Source organism: Rattus norvegicus, chromosome 20, assembly GCF_021556685.1.
Source record: "Rattus norvegicus strain SHRSP/BbbUtx chromosome 20, alternate assembly SHRSP_T2T, whole genome shotgun sequence".
NCBI classification, from domain to species: Eukaryota; Metazoa; Chordata; class Mammalia; order Rodentia; family Muridae; genus Rattus; species Rattus norvegicus.
The window spans coordinates 28,791,788-28,808,970 of record NC_141553.1 but is presented as its reverse complement, the minus strand read 5'-3'; the positions used below and the strand labels follow the sequence as shown (position 1 = coordinate 28,808,970).

At 45.0% G+C, this 17,183-nt stretch overlaps 1 protein-coding gene across 2 annotated transcripts in view; it reads right to left on the bottom strand.

The window, feature by feature from the left end:
- Positions 1–17,183, bottom strand: part of Micu1 (mitochondrial calcium uptake 1) — a 145,999-nt gene that overhangs the window by 113,794 nt on the left and 15,022 nt on the right. For both annotated transcript variants that reach the window (XM_087597903.1, NM_199412.2), the window contains 2 exon segments: positions 5,870–6,031; positions 2,806–2,980 (listed from right to left, as the gene is read on the bottom strand). In XM_087597903.1, coding sequence (XP_087454029.1) covers positions 2,806–2,980; positions 5,870–6,030 — 336 coding nt within the window. In that variant the 5' untranslated portion in view covers position 6,031.

The following is a 17,183-nucleotide window of genomic DNA, read 5'->3' as shown; positions in this document are numbered from 1 at the left end:
TGCATTTGTAAAGTCTAAACAAGTCTGCTGCTGAGTTTTCTATACTTTCCCCAAAGTGAAAGGAAGCAATTACAAAGCTCTATGCTGTACTGGGGCATGGAAGACATATAATCTTAGCATCCAGGAAGTGGAGGCGGGAGGCTCATTGAAAAAAAAGGCAGAAATAAAAGGCATAAAAATCCAACCCATTTGTGGCATCTGCATGTATATTTTGTTTTGTAGAAAAGCAGTTTAAACAAAATCCAGACATGAGGTGTGAGAAGCAGAAGTAAGGGTGGATAGGCGCTATACACGAGATGATGGACAAATAAGGAAGAACCTCGTTCCGGTAACGCAACTGCTTAGGAAATAAGGCTGCTTCACCTCACCCTGAGACACTCATGAACTCTCCACAGATGTGGTCTCTTTTAAAAATAATGCAAACTCCTCAACTCAGAAGAGTAGAGATGGTTTTTAAAAGCTTACAACTTAAAAGAATGTAGTTTATCACACAGTATTTCTCCAAGTTCTCTCTCTCTCTCTCTCTCTCTCTCTCTCTCTCTCTCTCTCTCTGTGTGTGTGTGTGTGTGTGTGTGTGTGTGTGTGTGTGTGTGTGTGTGACTAGAAGAAGTTGGTTCTCTTCTTCCACCATTTGGGTTTGGGTTCCAGAGATCAAACTCAGGTCACCAGGCATGGCAGCAAGGGCCTTGACTCATGGAGCCAGCCCTAGTCTTTTTTTCTTTCTTTTAAAAAGTAATCAGTAAAATTTTTGGTTTTATTTATACAATCTCATTTATATTATTAGGTATATTTGCATATACTTTGTAATTTTTGCTTTTATAGACTGTATATTTTCTGATTTTAAAAAACTGAAATACTAAAAAATAAAATTGGTATTAATAAATTGTGGCTATGATTATAAAATTATAGATGGAGGAATTCTTATAATGTTTATATGTTACTTAAAAGAATAAAAAAACCCAACAGAACAGAAACATGAGAAGAATGAGACGGACTCTTGGGGAATGGCTCACACGATGAGCGTCACTGAAGAGAGGGAGGAAAGACAGCTCTTCCTCCGAGCCTAGGGAAGAATAAGAACTGTTCCCTATATAGCTCAGTTAGGTTTTATAGCTCAGGAGTTAGAAATTAATAAATTGCACTGGTAGCTTTAGTGTCACTGCAATGCAGGAGGCCCTATCATCTGCTAAAGGGAAGGTGGGGCTATAAATGGAACCAGCTTAATAAATGTTGATTGACTGTTTCTAAACGGAAGTGTATAAAAGATGCTGGCAGCTCAAGGCAGCCCTGAGCTTTGAGGTCACAGAACTCAGCGGACTGGTGGTGCCTAACTTTTGTTCAGATTCCTCTCATTCACAAATGGATTGAGAAGCTGAGAAGATACATGTATGATTTATCTAAAAAGTTTCAGACTTCTCAAAGGAGTGACTCTTACAGACACATATGGCACACACAAGAGAAATGACTTGGCCTGCAATAGCATCTGTATTTCTGTAGCTCAAAACAACTGAAAATTTCAAGTTGTCTAAGAAACAACCCTTCTGAGCATTATTGAGACACAGAATCCAGTGTCTGACATCACAGGCACTATAGCAAAATGGAAACTTTCTGAGGTAAAGCTGCAGTGCTGTGGTCATAGTTTACCCTGTCCACAACTATTTGGCTTTCTGGGAATTGTTTGTCTCCCCACAAGTATTATTCTCCCTTTACTTTCTGCTTTAATGGTTTGCTTTGACATAACAAACCAGAAATATCACACATTCAGTGTATCTATGATAATGTTAAACATTAAGAAGACCCATAATAGCTGAATGTGGTTGAGCACACCTTTGATCCCAGGACTCAGGAGTCTGAGGCAGGTGTATCTCAGTGAGTTCAAGACCAGTCTGGTCTACACAGTAATTTCCAGGACAGCCAGGACTGCATAGAGAAACTCTGTCTTAAAAAACCAAAGCAAAACAAAACAAAGCAAAGCAAAGCAAAGCAAAGCAAAGCAAAGCAAAGCAAAGCAAAGCAAAGCAAACCAAACCAAACCAAACCAAAGCAAACCAAACCAAACCAAACCAAACCAAACCAAACCAAACCAAATAGGAAGACCTAGAAAGCAAGAACCAACTTACTATTTGAACTGAAAGAACAAAGAATATGTTCACCCTGAACAACCCTCCACACTGTTTGTCTTCCTTTGACTCCCCCTTGTATAGTTGTTGAGATGGAAACATTCCACTGGTTAGGGAAGCTCCTGAAGTCAGAAGGTAAGCAACTCAAAATAGCTCCAGGAAGTCCCAGAAACTGACCAGATTCACGAGGCCCCTCCCTTCCAAGAGGAAATAGAGAAGACTGCCAAGTCGCTGAGAGACCAGCTAAGTAGCCTGGGGGTGGGGTTGGGGGACGACGACAAAAACCAGGTGGGTGACCTGGCAGAGGTTTAGACCATTGGAGGCACCCAGAAAGGACATTCTCCAACCTGTTGAGCTGCCCACCAGCTGTGCAGTGTGTTCCAGGTTCCCAGTTTTTGAGAGCTGTGCCTGTCCTGGGTGGGCTGTACGTACGTACGTACGTGTGTGTGTGTGTGTGTGTGTGTGTGTGTGTGTGTGTGTGTGTGTGTGTGTGTGTGTGTGGCGACTCCCCAGGAAAGTCTGTCACACAACACTTCACACTCTGAGGTACCTTTGGCTTACACCAATAATAAAGAAGTGAGGAGCTCAGGGGGGCTGCAACCCTTCTGAAACATGAGTAGGAGCCGGGCAGCATGCTCCTCTTTAGGACACGGTTCTGATTCACTAGCAAACCTCTGATCCATACTTTTCTGTCTCTGAATCCAGAACGCTTCTTCTTCTTCTCCTCTGGGTAAGGCTCGGCCGCAGTGTCTGCAGCGCTTCCTTCATGGCTGGACACTTCCCGGGTGTCCTTGCTCTTCCCCTTATCTCCAGCGTCAGTCTTCTTGCTGTTGACGCTCGGTGGAGATTCTGCGTGAGCCCTGGTGGTACAGAAGAGAAGCCTAGATTAAGCTGGCAGCTCCATAACGTTAACAAGCACTCGCGCACAGCTTAGCAGAGCTCCAATCACACTTGCCATGAATCCCACAAGAAGAACCCCCTAAAACAACTGGAAACACTCAGCACCCCCTGTGGTACACACGCGCATGAAGCAAAAGCAGCAGCCTGCTACCTACCTAAGCTAGGCACAAAGGGCGAGGGCTACCTGTGCACTGCACTGTTTCCATGAGTGACGGAGCTGAGTTAAAGCACAGAGCAGGTGAGGTATGGGGCATGGCTAGTTCCCGCTCTCAGGCTGTAACGGTCTGAAGAAGGACAGACGGGAGGGCACAGGAAGTTGCTCTTCAGTGGGTTCATCATTTCATGCTCATCCCCATTTCACGGGAATATCAGTTATCCTGAATGTATGTCTGTGCATTGTGTGTGTGTGTGTGTGTGTGTGTGTGTGTGTGTGTGTGTGTGTGTGTGTGTGTGTGCGCACGCAGAGGACAGAAGAGGGCACTGGATGCTCTGGGACTGGAGTTTTAGACTCATGTGGTTACTGAGAACTGAACCTGGTCTGGATCGCCAGCTCCAGGATATCATCTTAGGCTTACTTTCCAATGAGTATGTCATTTCATTCTTTTTAATAAGTACCCTACTTCATTCTTTCAAGAGGAGGACATTCAGAGTCATAATTCACAATGAGACTATATTTAATAAGGTTAAAATGTTTTTAAATGGCTAATGTGAGAAATGCTACATACCATTTACAGTAATAAAAAATAGAAATAAAATAAAAACAAGTAATAAAATCTCTCTCCCTCTGTATGTATTTGTGTGTCTATGTATGTGTATGTATCTGTATGTGCGTACATGCATGTGTATGTATGTGTATATATGCATATGTATATGTGTGTGCATGTATGTGTATGTATATGTATGTGTGTACATGTGTGTGTGTACATGTGTGTGTGTGTGTGATATGCATGTAGAAATGCAGAAGTGGGAGCATGCATGTGCCAGGCTAGTGTGTGCTGGTCAGAGGACAACCTCAGGTGTTGATCTTCGTCTACCACCTGTTTGAACAGGTTCTCTTTCTTGTTTGTGGCTACAAACATCCTCTAGGCTACCTGGTCCATGAGCTTCCAGGGCTTCTCTGGTCTTTCTCATCTCCCTGGAAGATGACAGATGCCCTTCCACATTTGGCTTTGTGTGAGCTTTTCACGCTTGCATGACAAGCACTTTACCCCTGACTGACTCCTAGACCCACTGTCATTTTTATAAACCCCAAAATGTCAAATGTGATAGACGCGGTGCTTACACCTGAGATCTCAGCACTCACAGCACATCCCTGGGCAGCCTGATCTACAGAGCAAGTATCAGGCCAGCCAGGGCTACACAGTGAGATCCCATCTCAAAAACCCAAACTAGAACAAATCAAAACACCCCAAAGATGCTTCCCCCTAACAGTGTATCCTTATTCTTTTAGGTTGGCCGGTACCTTTTACAAAGAAAACAGAATGTGTGTGACTAATGAAGGAACACCATCCATCAAAAGTCCTCAGCTGTGCTCCCAAAGAGCAAGGAGACAGAGGAGGGAGGGGGAGAACGAGAGAGAGGAGAATATGTTGCTATTAGTGTACTAGAATAATGAATGAACCTTTTTCTCAGATTTTTGTTTATTGAAGTTATTATTTTTTAAACATGATTATATTCTTTTGTTTGGCTGGTTTGGTTCTCTGACACAAGGTCTCTCTACATAGCCCTGGCCATCCTGGAACTCACTATGTAGACCAGGCTAGCATCCAACTCAGAGATTCATCTACATTCGCCTCCTAATTGTTGGGATTAAAGGTGTGCACCACCACACCTAGCTCAAGGTAATCTGTTTCGATCTTGGTTTCCCTCCCCATCTCCTCCCAGATCCTCCCCATCTCCTCTCAAGTCCTCCCCATCTCCCTCCTTCCAACTCTACACCTTTTTCTTTTGCTTTAGAACACAAACAGGCAAATAGAAACAATCAATAAAGAAAAAGCAGAGAAACACAGACACACAGACACACACACACACACACACACAGACACACAGACACACAGACACAGACACAGACACGCACACACACACACACACACACATACACACACACACACACACACACAGACACACACACCATAAAAACACAAAATAGGAAATCACAAAATACAAGCAGAGCAAAGAAAGGCCTGGGCATGGGACTTGCCCTTAAGTGTGGCTCCCATCGTCAATGAAACTCATTTTTCCCGTGTGGGCAGTTGTCAAGTGGAGATAGCTTCTGGGTTAAGTTTTGAGACAGGGACTCTGCCCTCAGGAGTAGACCCACAGGCAGATCAGACATGTGATTTGTTTCAATTAGTTTCCTACAGCACATTTTGAAACACTGTTATGCTTAAGTATCTTGTAGAACGAGGTTTCTCTTGGTTTAGAACACCCAGGTTCTCACCCTAGGTCACTTTGAATCCTGCAGGCCTTGTTTTTGTCTTTTTAAGTAAAGTCATGCTCATGTAAAGACATAAAGGCACCAGCCATTGACTCCACAGCATGGGCACTGCACAAAAGGCTTCAGTTACAAAGAAAGGCAAATTTAAGAGGGGGAGAAAGCAAAATGAGAAAGAAATTTGGGCCAACAAAGAGCCAGGATGGAAACCACACAGGTATCTCAGAATTTCTCAGGCTGACAACATGTCACCAACCTGATGCCATCAACCTGGATGCCACCAACTCCAGTGCCACCAATCCCGATGTCCCTGCTCTGGCAGGGGACACAACTTATTCCACAGACCAACATCATCAACACCAAATGATTCAGCAAAGAAACTCTGAAGTGGAACCAAGCCAGAGACAACACTCACTTCTTCCACAGGAGACCGGTACTTGCAGTCACCGCGGATGCTCCGAGGAACGCCACCAACATCAGTCTCCGCTTAGTCTGTGTGGGCTGAGATGTTCCATGGTACCAGCGGGAGCCCACGGCCAGTTCTGCCAACGCAGAGAGGGCGTTAAGACGAAACATCCTGTGGACAAATGACAGAAACATTACTTCTAGATGCTGCTGGTGGTTACGATGACGATAACTATGATGACGATGACGACAATGACAATAACGATGTTGGCAGACGCAACACCAAACGCTGTCAGACACCATACTGTTTTGCAGGTATTGGCCTCAGAACAACTTATGAGGCCAGAGCTACTACTTAACTACATATAAGTCAAAGTTAAATTAGAAGACAGGAACCACACGCTAACTTAAACCGAGAAATCCAGATATAAAATATGGGTAATTGTAACAGGAGAGTTAATCACACAGATATAAAGAGACAGCAGCTCTAGGATGCAGCCACGCTCCCAGGGCTGACAGACAGCACCCAAAAGGAGCCAGCCCAACCAGGACTGATTCCCAGATCTTATGGAGAGGACAAAACTATGGAAACAGGAATTTTACAAAGGTATCGCAGCAGCAAAATGTACTAGAAAGCCAGTTTGGAGGAATGCCAGGAGAAGCCGTAAGAACTCATGGCAGGAGAACGTGTTGGTAAGGTGCTCTTCTTGGATCAGGGGAAGCTACTGAATGTCCCACTGAGGTGTGAGCCCACAGAAGCAACAAGGAGAACAGGAGCCCTCACCCTGTACACCCGGCTCCTGGTGAGAAACAGGAAGTCTAAAGGGAGAAAGTTCCAGGACAATGCAAGCAGATCTAGCACTGAAAAGCAGTAGGTAACCGAATAGCTTGAAACTCGCAGGGAGGTCCATGCTAAAAAGCGTGGGGTCCAGAGCTAGGCGGTGCCACATTTTAGTTGGAAGTCTGGTACTATTTCATGTGCTAATGCTGAGAGATGCTTCCATTAAAGTAATTGAAGTTTGATTTAAATCCTTCTCACTCCCAGCCCTTGGAAACCTTCTTCCCTACCAGATTCTTCTCATTTCATAGTTAAAATATCACTAAAGAAAAAAATGTCCTTTAATGCAGTGGTTCTCAATCTTTCCAATGCTTCCTTAATACAGATTTCTGTGTTGTTGCAACTCCCGACCATAAAATTATTTTGTTGCTACTTCATAACTGTGACTTTGCTGTTATGAATCATAATATAAGTATCTGATATCCAGAATATCTGATATGCAACCCCTGTTAAAAGGTCATTAGAGAACCCTTTGGGTTGAGAACCACTGTTTTAATGTTTTGTTTTGTAATGGAACCTCAACAAGATGGTACCGTAAGTGAACCCGTCCTTCTCAGTCACCAAAACAAAGCTCTTAAAGGCTGAGAAAGCTGTGCTGAAATCCACAGAGCAGACCAGAGTGGCTGTCACCCAACCTGCTGGCAGCCGGAACACTGGAAACAACCCATATACCGTCCAAAGGGCGCCCCAAGAGAAATAAGTGTGGGCACTATATACCATTAAGTCCCACTAAGGAACACAGAAGACAGCACACGTGTTCCCTACAGATGTCCAGGATGCCTGACACAGCTGTGAAGAAGCTCAATGTCACCCTGATGAGCTCTGATGGAGAAGAGGCCTGTGTCCTTCCTGACTACGTTCCCAACTGGGTCTGGCTGACTAATTGAAAATAGACGGTTTTTCATCATAAGACAGACACATCCACAGTTGTTCATATTACTACTCAACAGACACTCACCTTCGCACCCTGAATCCCAGCGGCCAACTCCACTTTCCTATTCTTTTAATTTGGGGTGCCTGTCTCACTATGTTCCTCACTCCTACCAATGAAATGCAGAAGAGTTCTGCAAAGTCCTTTTAGGGCATGCTGCTGCTAATCTTCCTCTGCTTCACCCAGAGATCATTCTGGAAGTAGGCATTGGCCCTTCTACCTGGGTTCTACAAGAATGAGGTCTCAGTCTGAACAACCCACTGTCAGCTCCAGCTGAAACGGCTGAACACAGCAGCCCTTCCGAGCTGTGAGAAATCATGTCTGAGAGCAAAAGCCACAAAGACTGGGGGGACTGGGGCAGGGGGAAGCCTCTTCGTTGCCACAGCCAAGAGCGAATTCAGCATCTAACAGAGTTACTGGGGCACTTTCACTGAAAATGACCTGCTTAAAGCCATGCTGCCCGGCCATGTGAATCATCTGAAAGATGACCAATAGTTCAGATTCTAAGAAAGCAAGACACACTTGAAACATTCTTTTACATTTTTATTACGTGTGTGTGTGTTTGTGTGTGTGTGTGTATGTGTGTGTCTGCATGTATACATGCACAGATACCATGGCATGTTTGTGGAGGCCACAGGAAAACTGACAGAGGTCAGTTCCCCCATGTGTGTCCCAGCAATTGAGCTCAGGCTGTTAGGCTTGGTGGCAAGGGTCTTTAACAGCTAAGCCATCTTGCTGGCTCCTTGAAACATTTTAGAAATAATATTTCTAAAATGCTATCTAAAGAAGTAGAAACAAAGGGGCTGGGGATTTAGCTCAGTGGTAGAGCGCTTACCTAGGAAGCACAAGGCCCTGGGTTCGGTCCCCAGCTCCGAAAAAAAAGAACCAAAAAAAAAAAAAAAAAGAAGTAGAAACAAATTATAAATGGGCATGGGGGGGGGTACTTTACAAACACAAGGATCTCATCAATTCTCAGAGCCCATGTTGATGTTTTTAAGCAGTGCATGCCTTTAATCCCGGCACTTTGGAGGTAGAGGCCAGCCTGGTCTACATAGGGAGCTCCAGGCCAGCCAGGGTTACACAGTGAAACCCTATCTCAAAACAACAACTAAAATCCAACAGAACAAATCAGGACACGGAGACAAATCACTGGGCAGCTTAAAAACTCAGGGCTAAGGACACCCTGTCTCAAAAACAAAACAAAACAAACAAAACTCAACAACAACTCCACAGCCAGATGGTAGATGGTGCCTAAAGAACATGGCCAAGGCTGAGGCTGTCCCCTGGCCTCCACATGGACAAGGCTGAGGCTGTCCCCTGGTCTCACAAGGCCAAGGCTGAGGCTGTCCCCTGACCTCCACATGGCCAAGGCTGAGGCTGGCCTCTGGCCTCCACATGGCCAAGGCTGAGGCTGTCCCCTGGTCTCCACATGCAGACACCAACACAACAACAAAGACTAGAAAGACAGAGGCTGCTCAGTCAGCTTGTATCTCACATCATCGACAGCCTCAGATCAGCTCAAAATTCTGATGGAAAGGCAGAAATGTCAGGGACATTCCCAAATCCTTAGGGTCTTTTTAGACACTTCCAATAATTCCTGAGAATTATTGGAAAAGGCTTTTTTCCCCTCTCAACAATGCCCTGGAGGTCACAGCTGGTCTTTCCTTCTCTTTCCAGGCAGATATGGAGGAAGGCAGAGCCCTTAACCTAGGTACGGTTAAGGTATACTTTGTAAAGTATGCATTGGTGTCCCTCAACTATCCCTCTAGGCCCCGTCTCCACCCAGCATGCTCTGGTTCCCCAATGCTCAGCACACTGCTTTGTAATCTAAATTACCCTGGACTTGGCATGTATCTACCCAGGGCAATGTATTTACCCATAGCTCTGCTTCCTGTCTCAGTTCTGAGTTTCCTCCAATGTTTTTTTCCTTTTGTAGACACATAGGCATGGGCAGGCTACTTTTTTTTTTTTCATTAAAAAAAAAAGGTTTATTTTATTCTATGTCTGTGAATATACTGTATCTGTCTTCAGACACACCAGAAAAGGGCATCAGATCCCATCATAGATGGTTCTGAGCCACCATGTGGTTGCTGGGAGTTGAACTCCGGACCTCTAGAAGAGCAGTCAGTGCTGCTAACCACTGAGCCATCTCCCCAGCCCCTGGACAGGCTACTTAACTATTTATTTCCACATGAGAAACACCTGTATAGCATTAATTACACAGGCCCTTACTCCTAATATTTATATATACTAACAACTTCTAATTTACTAAAATAATTGTATTTAGCGATTGGGATTCCTGTCAGATTCAGTCACTGGCCTGTTACTGACTATTCCTGGACTGAGGGATGATCCCAGGCCAAATCCTCTGTCAACGCTGGAACTTTATTTGCTGTCTTATAGACAAAATGTGAACAGATTTACCTTGTGTGACTCAAGCTTCAGTAGCACAATTCCAGCAGTCCTCCCCGCCTCCCCCAGAGCTCATCTCTCAGTTCTGTGCATATGGTGATAAAATCCAACAGAGAGGCCAGCTTTGTATTTTTCTCCTACCTGATAACTTCTGAATCTTTTCTTTCTGATTTATTTTTAAATGAATATTTCCCAGATGTATGCATGTGTAGATGTGAATAGCTTTGCTTCTGGCAGCAGCAACAAGAAGTACAGAGAACACATGTTTGGAGAGACTGTGGTCATCACCAGAAAGAAAGGGCTCCAGGGGATTCTCAGCGAGATAGAAAGGTATAGAGCCAGCACATAGGCTGGAGAGTTGCTCTGACAAGATTGGGAGACTAGGTCAGCCTCATTTGATTGAGATCTTTGAGTGCCAAACTGAGAGTCAGTCTCTCTCTCTCTCTCTCTCTCTCTCTCTCTCTCTCTCTCTCACACACACACACACACACACACACACACACACACACACACAGAGAGAGAGAGAGAGAGAGAGAGAGAGAGAGAGAATTTTTTCTTTGAAAAAAAAAATCTCTCGTGATAAGAAAGCACACAGCCTGAGAGAAGCCTGGAGAACGAGGAGCGGGGAGGGGGGAGTGAGAGCTCAGAGTGCAGAGGCTACAGTGCAAGCCTGACAGAACCCACCTTCAAAGAGCCAGACACCACCGTGCATACCTGAAATCCCAGTGCTCCTCCTTCAAAACAGGAGATACAGGCAAAAGAACCCTTGGTTTCAGAGACAATCTAATTTAACCTTAAAGTCTATGCTATCGCTTTGAAATGAAGTAATTTTTCCCATATATAGATGACACAGATGTTAATAAGCTGCCATTTTATTTTCTTTCCTTCATTAATCTATTTTTTGTTCCAATGAACCCAATTAGAGACCTTGGAGAAGCTAAGGAAATAATAGTTTTCCTTCCCCACTCATCTAAAAAAGTAGTCAGCCGAAAATATTAGGTTGTGTGTATAACTCACTTTTAGGATCACTAAGCACCCAAGTCCACAAGCATGATCTGGATTCAGGTACACAAGTCTACCAAGAGGGCTGAATACCTTCATCTCACAGAATTCCCGTCATTGTTGTTGAGGTGGGATTTCACTGAATTGCCCAGGCTGGCCTCAAACTTCTGCACTCAAGCAATGCTCTTGCCTCAGGTTTTTTGAGAATCTGGAACCACAGTCACCGTTACACCAGACTAACATATCATCTTGAAGACAAATCTGGGTTAAGAGGACGACAGTCCCCACCCAGGGAATGGCTACAAAATGCAAAGTGTAAGGAATGAATTACAGGTGAGGGAAAAGATCTAGATCTTTTCTTTTTATTGGATCTCTAAAATATTACTATATAGACATATTCTGTAACATTTCAAATTTTAAAAAATCTTTCCCTGGTGTGGCAAGATGGCACAGCAAGTGTCTGTGTGCAAACCTTGACCTGAGTCTGCTCTTCAGATCCCATACAGGAGAACCATCTCCCCCAAGCTGTCACCTGACCTCCATATGCACGGTGTGGCACTAGCCTGCACGTGTTACTGATTTAATAAATAAAAAGACTTAAGTCTCACTTGATCCCATACTCCCTCAGGCCGACTCAGTGGCATCTTATCTCAGTTGTCTCTCCTCAGATTCCAGTCTGTTCAATACTGCAATGAGATTTTCAGCCCTGCTGATCCGCCCGACGCCGCTGTTATCATAATGATTTTAACATGCTTCTCAGGGTCATCTTCATATTGCCAAACCCTAGCTAATTTCTGTCCTGATTCTGCTTGACTTTTAAGAAGCATTTGAAAAGATAATTACTCCTTCACCCTCAAAATGGTCATACACTACTCTGGGTCAGGGTCTGACTGAATCTATGAATGGATGCTCAGTGTTTAATCCCAGGTAAGTGGGAGGCAGAGGCAGGTGGATCTCTGAGTTCAAGATAAGCCTGGTCTACAGAGGGAGTTCCAGACTAGAGAGGGCTACATAGCGAGATTCTTACATACACAGACAGAAAGACAGAAAGACAGACAGACACTCACGGACCAGCAGTCTTTAGAATGTATCATCAGGTAGGTGATGACTGACCATACTTGCTATAATGTTACATCCTCCTACTTCTATTGGTTGATACATTATGGGACTCTTTCTAGAATAAGAACTCCAACACCAGATGGAGTGAGGAAGAGGCGATGCCACTGGTGGACACCAGGAGAGCGGAAGAGAGACGTGACCAGGGCATGGAAGCCAGGATGGCTCCTGAAAGCCTTCCATCAGGTCCAGCTCCCTTACACTCTGGGGCGAGCAAGAGCTGACAGGAGCCTTCATGGCAGTCAGCTTTTGTCTGTCAAAGGCACACGCACACCCTGCGATGACACGTGCAAGTTCGTGTGGCCAGGCTCTTAAGGGCAATGTCCTGTGGTTGTTCAGCCGTTTCTCCAGGCCATTGTTCCAGGCAGCCAGTGAAGTCATGCTTGGCCACAGGCAGCAGCAGCAGCAGAGCTTTACGTGGGTCTAACAACTGCTCTTCCCTGCCCCCTTCCACTTTCCTGCTCCTTGCTCTCTTGCTTAATGCGTATCTACTGTACTGACTGGTTTTATGTCAGCTCCACACAAGCTACAGACACCAGAGAGAAGGGAGCCACAATTGAGAAAACCTCAGGCTATAAGGGATTTTCTTAATTAGTGGTTGATAAGGGAAGGCCCAACCCATTGTGGGTGCTGCTGTAGGTAGGCAGGTGGTCCTGGTCTCTATAAGAAAGCAGGCTGAGCATGGGGAACACCCACTAATCTGCACCTCTCCATGGCCACTGCATCAGCTCCTGCCTCCAGGTTCCTGCCCTGCTTGAGTTCTCTGGTGATGGACTGTGATGTGAAAATGTGAGCAGAATAAACCTTTTCCCCCAACTTGCTTTTCTGCCATGCGTTCTATCACAGCAACAAAAACCCTAACTTTAAACCTCTAAAAGGCTTCCAAGGCTGTATGAGGACCAACTTTCCTTTTCTCCCCTCTCATCCTAGACAACCTCCTCAAATCCTACAGCTTAAGTAGCACTTATATCTAAATTCTTCTCAGAAGGTCACCTCTAGCCTACACTTTCCGTAAGGACACAGCTAGATTTAAGTTCCTAGTTTAGTCCTGAACAGAAATCACGATTTTACCAATTTACTCCTCTCATCTCTAAAACCCAAACATCTAGTCATTTGAGCCCAGACACAGGAGTAAGTTACTCTTGGTTTCTTCCCTCTTAAACTATCGGGGTCCTTTTTTAAAAAAAAAAACAAAACATAAATCCATATAATGTATTCTTCATGACAAGCATTGGATGGACAGCTCTTAAAAGGTAAAGCAAAAATCTGTAGCCTGAACCTAATTAGGTCAGCTGCTTGCTAAGAGTATACAGGCAGACAGAAATAAAATCAACACTTCCTATTACTCAAGTGACATTTGTGACACCTACATTGTCAAAGCATGGTGTTTTAGAATCACCTGTCCACGGACATGCTCTGAAAACAGAACAGAACATACAACCCACTAAAAGTTCTTCACATCGAAGAACCATAGAAGATGAAGTCTGGGAAATTCAGGAATAAAACAACAGAAACATTTTCATCATGTCTGACTGCATCAGGGGCTCCAGGGATGATCATTGCCGGAAATTATCATGCTGGGGGTGAAACTGGCCCATCCCAAGGGCCCTGGCGCATCTCCCAGGAGAAGGACTATCTAGTTCTGGTAACTGGGGCAGACACTGAAATCTGCACATGCGCATCCTGGCTTTTCCTTTATCCTTTCTCTAAGTTGTAATTCTGCTGTGGGTGAGATGACAGATAGACATTTTCTCTCTAGTTTTGGCCATAACTGTAAATAAATTCACTTTTCCATGTATATACATTATGTTGTTTTCTCTTAATGCGGGTGAGTCGCCCAGAGCGACTATGGCTGGGAACTCTGATTACGTGACCAGACTGCTGTAATTCTTATCTTTATCAAGCCTCCACCCTTCATGAGTTCTTGACTGAGACAAAGGAAAACAGAAACGCATACGGACCCTCGACACACAGGAGAAAACTCAGGGATGAGCGTATCTCAAACATCTGTTTCAGAGGCAGACAAAAATCCCATCCATCTCTGGAACAAAGTGGCCCCTTTAAGGAGAGGACCAGAGCTGGAGTGCAGCAGTCGAGACTTGTGGAGCAAAAACAAGACCCTATGCTTGCAACCTAGAGGTCTAACTGCAGAAGAATGAATGAAGAAAAAGTGGTCAGCAAATACAATGGAATTTTCCCAGCCACAGAGAACAAGGTTGTTGTTTGCAGGAAGACGGATGGACGCAACTGGAGATGATCATAGGTAGTGAATTAAGTCAGTCTCAGAAAGACAAAGAGTGCATGCTTTCCCCCCACCACCATATACATCATTTGAGACAGAGTCTCAACTGCATAGTCCTGACTAGCTTAGAACACACTAGACCAGGGTGTCCTCAACTCAGATCTGTCCATCTGCCTCCTGAGTGCTGGTGCTGGAATTAAAGGCATGCGCACTATGCCTTCTTTAACAGCCTCAGTCTGTCCCCTTTGGTATTACAAAATGAAGCCATCTACAAAATGTTTTGATCAAAAACAGTACAAATTACCAAAAAAAAAAAAAAATCACAAAAACATGTTTTAAGTCTAGAGTTTGTGTTATGCTGCATGCATAGCTATTCTGAGGTGTACGAAGCCTACAGGCTGGACATGTCTGTCACAGGGATACAGGAGACAACGGGGAGGGGGAGAGAAAGGGAAGGAAAGGTGGAGCTATCCAGGGGAGTATGCTCGATATAAACATGTCCAAAACCTTAAAATACTTCAGGTTCAAGCCCCAACAACTACCAAACAAACAAAAGTGTTAGGAGTACTGTTATGGGGCGTGATGGGTGGAAGGCACCCAAAGGCCTGCTAGCTCTCTCCACAACAGGAGCCATTACAGTGTGCAAGTATGTGGTAGAGAGATGGGAGAGGGAGAGAGAGAGAGAGAGAGAGAGAGAGAGAGAGAGAGAGAGAGAGAGAGAGCGCGCGAGCAGAATGGCTTGAGTGTTATGAAGAGAGATGGAACTGGAGACAAGAGGTGGAGAGAACAGCTTGATGCAAGCAGCCTGCCATGAGGCCTGAGGTCATGGTTAAGTCCTGGTCCAATCTGCTGCTGAGCGCCATGTCTGGGTCCATGACTGTGTAACAGTGGGGTCTGTGTCAGTTCCACAGCTCACATTACCACCAAAGGCCATGCAGACATCCATGATCTGGGCTGCCATCTGGGACCATGTTGGTGTCTACGGGCCGTGCAGAGCTGGCCCAGTCCCTCACTGGCTGAAGCACTCTACTTAGGACATAAGGCCCTGCACAATACCTGGATAGCACAGTCCTGGTGCCTGAGCAAGGGTGAGCCAAGGGAGAGTTGGCCCCGACCCTCACTGGCTGCAGCACTCAGGAGAGTGGGCCCTGGACCTCACCTGGGCAACACAGTAGAGCTGGCCCTGGTGACATGGGCATGGGTGAGCCAGCCCCGAGGGTTTGAGAGGAGAACTGGCCCTGCCCTTTGACAGCTGTGGCACTGAGTGCTGGAGAGCTTGCCCTGGTGGTGTGGGTAAGGAAGAGCTGGCAGGCTGACCAACTTAGCTACCACCCAGGTCAGACCCAGGGCTTGAGGTTGGCTCACCCCAGCATCTACCTCATCTGTGAACTGCTGGAGCCTGTGAAGGGCCTGATCACGCAGATCCAAAGCTGCAGGATCTCCATGACACAGGGCAAGAGAAGTATGGGTGAAGATCCATGGTTGACAGTAGAGCAGAAGCCAGAAGCCTCACCCCAGACCAATGAGTCACTGCAGTGAAGAAGTGTGGACAAAAGGGAGCACTGTGGGACGTGCTGTGACACACTGCACCTTCCATGACAGTATGCTTTTGTTGTTGTTTATTTACTTTAGGTTTGTATCTTCGTGGGGGGGGGTTGGCAAGAGATGTGGAGGGACAGAGAGAGATGAGTAGGATTGATACTCATGGTGTGAAGTTCGCAAAGAAGCAATTTAAGCAATATAATGTTGTTTTTAAAAAGAGTGTCATGAATGCAGATCTGAGTGGGTGCTGTCTGCACTGATAAGTCTCCAGTGATTTAATCAGCCCTCTCTTCCCAGAGGCACCCCCATTAAATGGAGATTTCCTTTGTCCATATAAATGTCTTATAAAATTCAGTTTTCAGACCTTCTTCTATAACTGTAGTTTCTTAAAACAATCAGCTGGAAACGATCCTTATGCCCAAAGGATTGGGCATTTTGACTCTTACGGTCATGTTTTGGAGTACTATGTCCTGAACCCCATCATGTTTTGTGAACACTGTGTCACTTTTCTCTGATTGCTTGTTCTTTAGTGTGTACTCGTCCAGTAGTGAGAGGACGGAGTGGATTCCTGTTGTCCTGGAACAGCCTCTCGTCTCAATAGGAAGAGCATTCTTGGTTTCCAACTGTCTCCTTGATCACTTTGCTTCATGGTGTGTAGCATGATATTCTGGCATGCTTACACGATCTGCAGGGGTAGCCGTCTTGCTGGGGAGTACCTGGGCTGAGTCACTGAGAAGAGTCGACTGTGTACCCTCTCCTTGCATTCAAGGTTCCTCTATCTTTTTTTTTTTTTTTAAACAATTTACTAAGTTATTGTTCCGGGCATTTACCCTAGGAAAACATATTCCCAGGAAAACTTAGAAACAAATGCTGATAGCAGCTCCATTCATTCACTCACAGCTCCTTTTAAAAAGTATCCAGTATCACTGGCCATTAGATTAGAAACACGAGACACCATGGTACCCCCATTTGTATGCCTAAGAAAAAAACAACTAACTGGACTGGGAGGATGCAAAGCCAGAGAGGCGGTGTACATCTCTGCCGGGATGCAGGATGGCGGCCCCTCTGGAAGACAGCTGAGGTCTTCTGAAAACATGCTCCTCCTACAAGGTTCTGCAATACGGCTGAAGACATTTATCCTTGATAAAATTAAACTTTTTTTAAAAAGAAGAATCTGTACAGGAGTGTTTATAGAAACTCTTTTTATAAGTTACCAAAAGTAAAATTTTAAAAATCTTCTA